The 11,785-nt window shown below is 43.7% G+C and overlaps 2 protein-coding genes across 2 annotated transcripts; both read right to left on the bottom strand.

Moving 5' to 3' along the window:
- Positions 1-744: 744 nt before the first annotated feature.
- LOC147163201 (creatine kinase, flagellar-like) lies at positions 745-5,656 on the bottom strand. Its single transcript, XM_086094670.1, has 17 exons — positions 5,505-5,656; positions 5,226-5,397; positions 5,029-5,152; positions 4,766-4,955; positions 4,345-4,686; positions 3,886-4,040; positions 3,688-3,820; positions 3,438-3,609; positions 3,244-3,367; positions 2,986-3,175; positions 2,584-2,925; positions 2,349-2,503; positions 2,149-2,281; positions 1,595-1,766; positions 1,405-1,528; positions 1,146-1,335; positions 745-1,068 (listed from the first exon to the last, which is right to left on the bottom strand). The coding sequence occupies exons 1-17, from the start codon at positions 5,644-5,646 to the stop codon at positions 890-892; spliced, it is 3,039 nt and encodes a 1,012-aa protein (XP_085950796.1). The 5' UTR covers positions 5,647-5,656; the 3' UTR covers positions 745-889.
- Positions 5,657-5,934: 278 nt separating this feature from the next.
- LOC147163202 (creatine kinase, flagellar-like) lies at positions 5,935-10,513 on the bottom strand. The gene is made up of 15 exons (XM_086095182.1): positions 10,314-10,513; positions 9,607-9,794; positions 9,372-9,526; positions 9,168-9,300; positions 8,598-8,769; positions 8,402-8,525; positions 8,106-8,295; positions 7,852-8,029; positions 7,580-7,779; positions 7,339-7,493; positions 7,130-7,262; positions 6,880-7,051; positions 6,673-6,796; positions 6,393-6,588; positions 5,935-6,296 (listed from the first exon to the last, which is right to left on the bottom strand). The coding sequence occupies exons 1-15, from the start codon at positions 10,331-10,333 to the stop codon at positions 5,935-5,937; spliced, it is 2,502 nt and encodes an 833-aa protein (XP_085951308.1). The 5' UTR covers positions 10,334-10,513.
- Between the last annotated feature and the right edge of the window lie 1,272 nt (positions 10,514-11,785).

Raw genomic sequence — 11,785 nt, forward strand, 5'->3', positions numbered from 1 at the left:
TTGCCCCATAGGTTAAATACGAGTGAATGGTCCAGTCCAAAGTCAGCTGGGATGGGGGTGGTGGGTCGTGGATGCTCACCCTGAAATGAATATTGGTTAGATTACTATGCTGACATAATAATCACCCTTTTCTTGGAGTGCTACATGTTTTCAACTGTGTGGACATTTCAAGTGTGCAATTCCCTTTTATGCTACACCCCATATACCTGCATGAAATAGAACTGTGCAAAGACTAATTTGATTTACTAAGATCTAGTTTAAAATGGCATTACAATATATATGAAGATATTGGTGTACTTTGTACAACCCCTGGCAAAAACATGGGGTCACCAATCTCGGCGCATGTTCATTTAATTTTGTAAAGGGTCACATGACACAGAACTAAAGACTTATAGCTTTAAAAAAAAAAAGTTTGGTGGTAAGTTATCCATTTTAGATTAAGCATCACTCAATTCGGAGGACAAAAACATGGAATCATCCTGTAAACTTCTATTCCCAATACTCACACCTGCCATCAATTCAGATCTGATCATTATCAGCAGTTAAACAGGAGTGACTGGAGATTGCACCAAGTGGACTGACAATCATGACTCCAACAGATGACATTTAAACCGAGAACAATCAAGCTGCTGCTTAAAGGCAAATGGTGTTGGTCACCTTTGAAATTGAGCTTCATAATTATTGAACGTGAACTATTCTAATCCTGCTCCATGCCATGGAAACAGTTAGTCTACCTACACAGTGTGTCTGAGAAGGAGTTTATTTCAAGTTCATCTTAACAGTTTCAGAACACAACGGAAATGTTTCTGAAATGTGTTAAAGAGAGCAAATCATGAAAACAAAACGGAGAGAAAAGTTAATTGTGGACTGAAGGGGGTTGTCAGTGGTTCTACTTCTGGACTGGCATCAGATCATCAATCCCCTCTTCCATCTCAAGCCTCTTCTCCATCTCCACCAGCACCTTTATGCCGTCAACTACCACCTGTACCAGCTGCACCTCAGTGAAGCCCAGTCTGTCAGAGTTGGAAATGTCAAAGACTCCACTATCTGCCTCGGGGTCCACACCACCTGGAGGACAAACGACATTTGAGAATTTGATGGTCTGACTGGAAGCAGCGTCATTTGAACCAAAGGCGGCAGTATACCAATTGCACGTTTCTCAAGCCTCAGCCGTTTAAGAACTTCCTCAAACTCAGGTCGTTTGCTCATGTTGGGCAGCCTCACATGCACACCCGCACGCAGACCAGTGCCCAGGTTGGATGGGCAAGTCTGGATGTAGCCAAGGTGCTCATTCCACATGAATTCCTGATCTTTCTCCTTCAGCTTGGACTCAATCTAAAAAGGACCAGCGCGATGTAATCACAGCTAAGTCTGCATCATGGATGTTTGCTTTAGTGATCAAACCTCTTGAACTCCAATGCAAAAGCGAGTAAATGCCGCCTTCATGTTGCCACCTTTTTCAATGGCGATCAGTTTTAGATGCTCCTCTTCATTCACCCACACCAAGAATGTTTTGCCACCATTGTGCCTTTCAAGAGAAGACATGAATTTTAATTTCCATTTGCACCCAAAGGAGATCGATTGTGTGTCTCACCAGATGCCTCTGCCATCTGGCCAGTCACGGGCAATCCCCGAGGCAACCAGCAGAGGACACACTGGCTTCGCAAACAGCAAGTGGTCATCTACCATCTGCTGCTGGTCAGCTTCTGAAATGCTCCTCAATGACAAGTATGTCCCGTTCAGGTCTCCAGTTAGTGATCCTAGAACTGAAGAAAAAAAGTACACGCCTAAGTTTGCACAAGATTTACATTCGTGCAGCTAGTGTTAATTTTGTCGTAATTTTCTCACACATTTTCCACCGGACCAAAACTAGACTAGATTAGACTAAAACCCTCATTAATAAACAACGGACTAAATCAGCATGCATTTTCATCGACTAAAGACGAGATGAAAATGTACTTAACTTAATTGAAACTGAACTAAAATCTACGAACATTTTAGTTTATAAACAAAACAAATATTGTAATATCTTGTCTCTGCCAATCTGTCACTGTGACACTGTCACAAAACAGACTAAATTTAAAAATGGCGGTTAAAATAAACACTACGTGCAACATATGCCAAAGCCGCCAAGCAACTCAAAACAACCTTCGATAGCAAGCTGCTCAAGAAGACGTCTCTCTCCACGAGTGCAATGTGGCGGCAAGCAGCAGCCACGAATGTTGCGACCCGCTCGGACGCGGGAAATCAGGACGTAGTTGGGGTCAAGGTCGTCGCCACCCTTTGAGAAAAAAGAATTACTCAAAGCCATAATGTGTCTTTATGTGTAGTGGAGAAGTCGGCTGTACCGCAAGGCTGTCTGGGTTGAAGTCGTTCTTGTGCACGTCTGCTGCCTTATAACCTCCATGTTTATCTTCAATGACAAGGTCCAGCAGTTCTTTGAAGACCTCATATGTCTCCTCATCACCGGCTACACAGCCCATAGTCATCGCAAAAGGACTACCTGCAGACAAATACAGTAGAATTGGCAGACAGACCAATGATGAATCTGTCATTTTAGACCTCAGAATGAACACTTCATACCTGGATTATCCACGCCAGATTGGATGACGCGGTCAATGGTGAAGCCATAAGGAGTTTTCCGCTCACTCAGTGTTTTGTACAGGTCCAGTGTTAAGAACTTGGCCATGTAGTTGTTGTGCATAGAGACATCTGGAAAGTCATTCTCAGGTGCAAGCTTCTTCAATCTTAGTTTACCAGGCATCAGGTTGTTGATGGAAGCACCCTTTTCCAGTTTCTTCTCCATCTCCACCAACAATTTAACACCATCGACCACAATCTGGACAAGCTGCACCTCAGAGAAGCCGAGTCTATCAGCGTTTGAGATGTCAAAGATTCCATCCACGGCAGCTGTGTCGACGCCACCTGACAGACAAATAGTTCAATATACGTCGGGGAAACAATGAGACGAATGAATTTATGTACCTGTTCCACGTTTTTGGAGCCTCAGCTTCTTGAGAACCTCCTCAAATTTAGGGTGCTTGCTCATGTTGGGAAGTTTTACGTGTACACCAGCACGCAGGCCAGTACCCAGGTTGGATGGGCAAGTCAGGATGTAGCCTAGATGTTCATTCCACATGAATGCCTCACCTTTCTCCTTAATCACTGACTCAAGCTAAACAGGACCAAGTCCATCAGATCATCACATTATTTTCATTAGACCTCCAATGTTTGTCTACAAACCTCTTTGAGTCCAGTGCAAAAGCGTGTGAACACATCCTTCATGTTGCCACCTTTCTCCATAGAAATGACTCGTAAATGGTCTTCCTCGTTCACCCACACCAGGAAGGTTTTGTTGTCATTGTGCCTTTTTGAAAGGAGACGTTTAATTGGCTTGTCTTCGCAGATCTAAAATTTGGGCCAATATGGAGGCTTACCAGATGCCTCTGCCATCAGGCCAATCGCGGGCCATCCCTGAAGCAATCAGCAGAGGGGACACTGGTTTGTCAAACAGGAAGTGGTCATTGATTAGCTGCTGCTGCTGCTCCTCCGTCATGCTCTTCAAGGCGTAGTATTTCCCTTGCAGATCTCCAGTTAGTGCATCGAGAGCTGCAGAAAAAGCACCAAACATGATTGAGCTAAGTCTAACTGCCAGTCACATTTTCACTGGCTCTACATTAGCCTTACCTCCAATGCAAAGCTTCTCCAAAGCTCGCCTTTCTCCACGGGTGGAGAGTGGCGGCAGGCAGAAGCCACGGACGCTGCGGCCCGTTCGGACCCGGGAGCTCAGAACATAGCTTGAGTCAAGGTCGTTGCCCCCCTGGAGAGGCAAGAACAGACATTAGGTTTCACTCTTCAGATGGTCCTGGTAAAATGTTGCTTTACCCTCAGGTGGTCTGGGTTGAGGTCAGTCTTGTGCATATCTCCTGGTTTGTAGCCTCCATGTCTGTCCTGAATCACGCGATCCATCAAGTCTTTGAAGACGCAGTATGACTCCTCGTCTCCAGCAACACAGCCCACAGTCATGATAAAGGGATGACCTACACACATTTTAGAGCATAGGTGTTAAACTCCGGTCCTGGAGGGCCGCAGTCCTGCAGGTTTTGGATGTTTCCGTTCTCCAACACAGCTGACATATGATGAGTTTATCAGCAAACTCTGCATAAGCCTAATAACGATCGTGCTGATTGGAATCAGCTTGTGTTGGAAGAGGGAAACCTCCAAAACCTGCAGGATAGTGGCCCTCGAGGACCAGAGTTTGACAGCTATGTTTTTTAGAGCAATATGGAAGACGTCACATGGACAGAAAAGACAAAATACAGAATTGTCTCAACGTTGCTGTACCTGGATTATCCACGCCTGTCTGAATAATATCATCTATGGTGAAGCCATTAGGGGTGCAACGCTGCCTCAGCGTCTTGTACATTTCCAGAGTTAAGAACTTGGCCACGTGGTTGTTGTGCTGACTGAGATCTGGGAACTCTTCCTCTGCAGAAAACACATTAAGCTGAAGGTCGGCTGGCATTAGGTCATCAATGGGTTCCTCCTTCTCGAGCCTTTTCTCCATTTCCACTAGCAGCTTAATGCCATCGACCACCCTTTGGACCAGATGCACCTCAGAGAAACCCAGTCTGTCAGCATTGGAGATGTCAAAGACCCCATCCACAGCGTCGGTATCCACACCACCTGATCAACATGAGTGATGGATTAAACATCAAAATATTCTCAAAACATAGGATGACTTTGACGAGAAAATTCTTCATACCAGTTCCACGTTTCTGGAGCCTCAACCTTCGAAGAACCTCCTCAAACTCGGGATGCTTGCTCATGTGCGGTAGCTTCACGTGCACACCAGCACGTAGACCGGTGCCCAGATTAGATGGACAAGTCAGGATGTAGCCAAGGCGCTCATTCCACATGAAAGCTTCACTTTTCTGCTTAATCGAGGACTCAATCTAAAAACAGATGGTAATCAGGTTATCACTAGCTAAAATGGTGTAAACATCTGACTGCCGGATTTGTGAAAACCTCTTTGAGTCCGGTGCAGAATCGAGTAAACACTTCCTTCATATTGTTGTCTTTCTGCATGGAGATCACTCGCAAATGGTCTTCCTCATTCACCCACACTAAGAACGTCTTGTTTTCATTGTGCCTTCAAATAAAGCACGAACGTTAGTACATTTCCAGGTAAAATGCACCCATGAGATTCAGATGTTGCATTTTACCAGATGCCTCTGCCGTCAGGCCAGTCCCGGGCCATCCCTGATGCCAGCAGTAGAGGCGACACTGGCTTGTCAAACAGCAAGTGGTCATCAATCAGCTGCTGCTGCTCCTCCTCAGTCATGTTCTTCAAGGCGTAGTATTTCCCTTGTAGGTCTCCACTCAGAGAGTCCAGGGCTGAGTTTAGAAAAGTCACTATTAATGTTAATATATGCCACGTACAGCCATTTGATAGCACTATTGTGCATCATCAGCTTGGCTTCTACTGAAGTCTTGCTCTTTACCTTCAACAGAAAGCTTCTCAATAGCTCGTCTCTCTCCACGGCTACACAGTGGCGGCAAGCAGAAACCACGGACGCAGCGGCCTGTTCGGACTCGGGAGCTCAGAACATATTCTGGGTCCAAATCATCACCCCCCTGAAGCATGTAAAAGATAATTTGTTTATCTGCAGTTCAAATGCTGTATCCATGTCAGTAAAAAACACTGCGACCTTCAGATTGTCTGGGTTGAGATCGGTCTTGTGTTTGTCTTTGGCTTTGTAACCCTTATGTCTGTCTTCAATCACAAGGTCCAGCAGCTCTCTGAAGACATCATAAGACTCCTCATCTCCAGCCACACACCCAACCGTCATGATGAAGGGATGACCTGCACACAATTATATACTGTGAAGCTAGACGAGCAACCCCCAAATCAAGTCAAATGGTTGCCAGTTTTCAGGTCAAGTTTATTGTACCTGGATTATCCACGCCTGTCTGGATGACATCATCGATGGTGAAGCCATTGGGGGTTGTACGATCCTTCAGCTTCTTATACATGTCCAATGTTAGTATTTTGGCCATGTGGTTGTTGTGCTTACTGAGATCTGGGAACTCGTCCTTTGCTGTCAATCCCTTTAGCTCAATGTTGCTGGGCATTAGGTCTTCAATGGACTCGTCCATTGCCAGCCTCTTTTCCATCTCTAACAGCACCCTGATCCCGTCGACCACCATCTGGACCAGTTTCACCTCAGAGTAACCCAGTCTGTCAATGTTGGAGATGTCAAAGACTCCATCCACAACTGCTGTGTCCCCGCCACCTGGTGAGCAAAAACCAATCTCTTGGTGAACTCGAGTGCCTTAAAGTTTATTGTTGAAATCAACTACATCAGTTGGGCCAAAGATTTACAATTTACCTGTGCCAAGTCCACGTTTCTGCAGCCTCAGTCTCCTCAGAACCTCATCAAACTCTGGGTGCTTGCTCAAGTTTGGCAACTTCACATGAACGCTAGCACGCAGACCAGTTCCCAGGTTGGATGGATAAGTCGGGATGTAGCCAAGATGCTCATTCCACATAAATACATGACCTTTCTTCTTGAACAAGGACTCCATCTAAACCGGATCAGGCCATCAAGATTAACATCAAATCGCCAAAGTGGCCTAAATATGATTAAATATTTAAGGTTAACTATAAACCTCTGCAAGTCCATCACAGAAGCGAGTGAACACTTCTTTCATGTTGCCTCCTTTTTGCATTGAGATCACCCTCAGATGGTCCTTTTCATTTACCCACACCAGGAATGTCTTGTATTCATTATACCTTGGAATGAAAAGATCACAAATTAAGATGCCGTTGAATGTTAACATTCCAAATTAATTTCCTATAACTAAGTTGCGTTTTACCAGATGCCTCTGCCATCAGGCCAGTCACGAGCCATCCCTGAGGCCAGTAGCAGAGGGGACACTGGCTTTTCAAACAAAAAGTGGTCATAAATCATCTGCTGCTGTTCGGCTTCCATCATATCCTTTAAGGCATAGTATTTCCCTTGGAGGTCTCCAGTCAGTGACTCCAGAACTGCAAAAGCAAAACAGGATAATTTTCACTTTTCAATACCAATAATGAGTAACAATGGTTGGGATCTTTCAGATCTACCATGAATGGCCAGCTTCTCCACAGCACGTCTCTCTCCTCGGCTACAATGTGGTGGCATGCAGAAGCCACGGATGCTGCGACCGGTACGGATACGGGTGCTCAGAACGTAGTTGGGATCGAGGTCCTCGCCTCCCTTCGGAGTCACCATAATTGGGAACTTACTGCATGTCAATCAAATCAAGGTGCTTGTGAAAGGAATGCTGCTTTACCTTTAGTTTCTCTGGGTTAAGGTCGGTCTTGTGCTTGTCCGTTGGTTTGTAACCCTCGTGTCTGTCTTGAATCACAAGGTCCATCAAGTCTTTGTAGACCTCATATGACTCCTCATCTCCAGCCACACATCCCACAGTCATGACAAAGGGGTCACCTGCACATATTGTGTAATATGGTCAACAATGTGAAGAGTTACATGTCGATTAACATCTTTACTCAATCGGTTGACATGTTAACTACCTGAATTGTCCACGCCTGTCTGGATGACACTGTCTATGTTGAAGTCATTGGATGTAGTTCGCTCCCTCAGTTTTTTGTACATGTCCAGAGTTAAGTGCTTGGCCATGTAGTTGTTGTGCTGACTGAGATCTGGGAACTCCTCGTCAGCTGACAGCCTCTTTCGTTCAGGCTGAGGCTTCTCGTCAGCTTCTTTTGCGATACTAGAAAAACACATGCAAACAAACGTGAGACCAGAAGCGGACATCAAAGACTATTTGGTTATTTGGTTTTACCTCTTGACACTAGGTATGAGATTGTCAATGGGCTCTTCTATCTCCAGTCTCTTTTCCATCTCTACCAGCACCTTGACCCCATCAATCACCATCTGCACCAGCTCCACCTCAGAGAAGCCCAGTCTGTCAGAATTAGACATGTCAAAGACTCCATCCACGGCATCAGTGTCCACGCCGCCTGTTTTGACAAATGACAAATGGTTGCCTTACTTGGCTTTTCCCCCATTTTAACAAAACTTATTTTTAAAATATACCAGTTCCGCGTTTCTGGAGTCTCAGCCGTTTAAGAATTTCCTCAAACTCAGGGTGTTGGCTCAGGTTTGGAAGCTTTACGTGTACACCAGAACGCAGACCTGTGCCTAGGTTGGATGGGCAAGTCAGGATGTAGCCAAGGTGCTCATTCCACATGAATGCTTCCCCTTTTTCTTTGAACAAGGACTCCATCTTAAAAAAAACAAACACGTTTTGTAGTATTTGTTGGCATTAAGCATTAACTTGCTTTTGCTAACCAGCAAATCCATTAAGAGACAGATAATTGTTTCTGACAAACCTCTTTGAGTCCGTTGCAGAAGCGAGTGAACACTTCCTTCATGTTGCCGCCTTTCTGCATAGAGATCACTCGTAGATGATCCTCCTCATTCACCCAAACCAGGAATGTCTTGTCGTCATTGTGCCTTGAAAGAAAAAAACACCATGACGACCATTTGACGGAATTTAATGCCGCTCTGAGAGATTAACCTATTTACCAAATGCCTCTGCCGTCAGGCCAATCACGGGCCATCCCTGAGGCCAACAACAGAGGGGACACTGGCTTGTCAAAAAGCATGTGGTCATCAATCAGTTGCTGCTGCTCCTCCTCAGTCATGTTCTTCAAGGCGTAATATTTCCCTTGCAGTTCTCCAGTTAGTGAATCCAGGGCTGCAAGTAAATAACAATTCATCCTTTATGATTCCATCACCTGTATCGTTTTATACACTTCCCCTCCTTACTGTAAGTACTGGGACTGAGGTCAATTCCTTTTCTTTTTTTTTTGCTGTATTGTAATTTTAACATCAAAGGTTGTAAGGTCAACAGTTTGGCTTTTATCAACAGATTTACATTTGGCTTTTATAACATGTTTACATACAGGTCCAAAAATTTACACTTTAAGATAGCAACTTGGATCAATTTTTCATGCATGACATGAAAATAACAGGCAATAGGAAGGCCAGGCTGGAATTTTCCAAAAAGTTCAAGATGAGCCTCAAGATTCCAAGTTTTCATGATACAGATATACTGCAAAAGATTCAAGAAAACAAAGAATAGCCTAACATTACCTTCAACTGAGATTCTCTCCACAGCACGTCTCTCTCCTCGACTGCAGTGTGGCGGCAGGCAATAACCCTGAATGCTTCGGCCTGTTCGCACACGGGTGCTCAGAACATAGTTAGGGTCCAGGTCATCTCCCCCCTAAGAGGCGGAGAAAATATGATACAGTAACATTTCAATCAAATCTAGCTCCAGGTTAAACTCATTTGTACCTTCAGGTGTTCCGGGTCGAGGTCAGTCTTGTGGATGTCCGATGGTCTGTAACCTCCATGTCTTTCCTGAATCACAAGGTCCATCAAGTCTTTGAAGACTTCGTACGACTCCTCATCTCCAGCCACGCAGCCCACCGTCATGATAAAAGGATGACCTGCACTCCCCAAAAATGTCAGCCGGTCAATAACAACACAAAACGCCTCGCATGGCTCACCGTAGTGAATCAATTTGTACCTGGATTATCCACTCCTGTCTGAATGACATCATCGATGGTGAAGCCATTTGGGGTACACTTCTCCCTCATTTTGTTGTACATGTCCATGGTTAACAACTTGGCCATGTGGTTGTTATGCTGACTCAGATTGGGGAAGTCGTCCTGCACTGACCGCTCCCCCAGTTGAAGGTTGGCCATTTCATCAGAGCTATACAAATAGAATTGAGGTCAGGACCTGATTTATTCTGTTGGATGAAGGTAGGGGCCCAAACTCTAAAAATGAAGATGCGGGAATGTGGGAGGCATATGCTGTTTTATTATTTTATTGTGTGATATTTTGTTGTGTGATGGGGCTGTTTCAGCCTTTGTTTAACTGAAAGTAGCAATTTATGATGTAATTTCCAAGGTACAATAACTAGGAGTCTGTAGACCAAGAACACTTATTCAGAAATCTCAAGTAGGAAATGTTATAATATGAATATACATTTATTTAAAATATATAGCCTATAAGTGTTCATATTTCTGCCAAAATTTTTGCTTTAGTTTCTAGTTTAGGTTAAACAAAAATTAACTTCAGAATGGGTGACCACTTTGAAGACGAGCAAATTTGCAATACTGTACTATCGGAGCTATACAGTCCTTTTGAAGAAAGAGCAAATACAACAGTCATCTACCAAATAATCTCATATTACAATTGATTATTGAACATTTGTGCGTTTTAACTTACACTTGCTCCATGTCAGACATTTTTCCGCCTTCTCCCTTCACAGATCCAGCACTAGCAGTAGACTAATAACTGTTCAGTTTTCAGATATACGAAAGAGACTGCGCATACAGATTTGTCCTGCTGAATGTTTTCAAACACATCCACATACGTGTGTTCCAACCTATATAGCCCCAACGTCAGCGCTACGAACCGTCCAATAAACGTGACAGCCCACTACGCGTGCGGGCATTAAAAGACATCGTGTGGTCGACGTTCGCTTTGTACAAATGAACTTGTTCCATCAAGGCGTCATTTTCGTTGTCGTGACGGGAGCTTTAACGCTTATGAAAACTCGTGACGCACAACACAATAAACTTTGGTTGTCAACAATGTAATGCGCATAATCACGCTGCTGACTTGCCTTAACTTGTATTTTGTCTAACTCGAAACTGAACTCGATCGTAATTGTTAGATTAAAAAAAAAAAAGATTCATAGTTGCTTCACAACGACTGCACACATTTTGGTCGGCGTTGCACAATGATGCGAGGATTTGTATTTTCATGATTGGATGGATGGATGGATAGGTAGATTGTTGTGTTTTACGGCCAACTTTAAAAATGGATGATCAGTTTAATAATTTTTACAGGCGTTTCCCTTTCTGCTTTTTCCCCCAACTGGATTGTTTATTTCCACCAATCCCATAGTCCAATTAATGAAATGAAATTATTTGCATATTTATTTATTTTAGACCACTGCAAATTTTATAAAAGTGACCACTGACGTTTTTTTTATGTTTCAAATTTTAATCATGTGCTTTTGCTTGAATGATTTTTTTGTGATCCCACAATGTGGCTGCAAAAATTGGTCATTTGAAACAGTGGCAGACATTTAAATAAAGTGTTGCATAGTAAGATATTTATCTGTTTCCTATTGCAAGAAATTATTAACATGATCAGTGTCTACATAATGTTATCGTGAGGACCCAAATGCAGGCAAGAAGGAAAAGCCAGGCAGAAGTGTAGGCTACTGAACAAAGCAAAATATTACCCAAAACAAAAATGCTAACAAGGACAATGATGGGGAGGGGGAAGGGGTAGTAAAATCTAAATCTAAATACAAAACCAACAAAGTCCTTTAAAAACAAACAAACTCAAAAGTCATAAAGAAACCAGGGAACAAAACAGTCACAGTAAGTATCAATGACAAGTCAAGTGACTTGTGACAGTGACAATTGATCCAACACTGAATGAAAGCAGAAAAAACTAAGGCTACATAATGATGAAACAATGAGGAACAACTGGCATGACACAAGTGGCTGAGGGTGGGAGCTGAGTGGTAGACATTAGGAACCAGGCTGATGAGAACAGGAGGACACAAAACCCTAACGAGACATATGACAAAAAATATCAAGTCAAAGGGCCACTCAGTATGTGGTCAGGGGCCGCAGTTGCCGATCCCTGGTGTAGGGTATGCATGGAACAAGTTTAGCCAA

Source organism: Leptonotus elevatus, chromosome 14 (genome assembly GCF_054856555.1).
Source record: "Leptonotus elevatus isolate MCC_2025b chromosome 14, RoL_Lele_1.0, whole genome shotgun sequence".
Taxonomy (NCBI): domain Eukaryota; kingdom Metazoa; phylum Chordata; class Actinopteri; order Syngnathiformes; family Syngnathidae; genus Leptonotus; species Leptonotus elevatus.

Excerpts from the sequence above, each read along its gene's own strand:
- LOC147163201 (XM_086094670.1), bottom strand. The coding sequence starts at position 5,646 with ATGCTTCAGGGGGGTGATGATTTGGACCCAGAATATGTTCTGAGCTCC. Across the intron at positions 4,956-5,028 it reads TCTGCACCGGACTCAAAGAG|ATTGAGTCCTCGATTAAGCA; the intron begins GTTTTCACAAAT and ends ATCTGTTTTTAG. Across the intron at positions 3,176-3,243 it reads TTTGCACTGGACTCAAAGAG|CTTGAGTCAGTGATTAAGGA; the intron begins GTTTGTAGACAA and ends GGTCCTGTTTAG.
- LOC147163202 (XM_086095182.1), bottom strand. The coding sequence starts at position 10,333 with ATGTCTGACATGGAGCAAGT. Across the intron at positions 9,301-9,371 it reads TCGACCCGGAACACCTGAAG|GGGGGAGATGACCTGGACCC; the intron begins GTACAAATGAGT and ends TCCGCCTCTTAG. Across the intron at positions 8,770-9,167 it reads GGAGAGAATCTCAGTTGAAG|CCCTGGATTCACTAACTGGA; the intron begins GTAATGTTAGGC and ends ATTTACTTGCAG.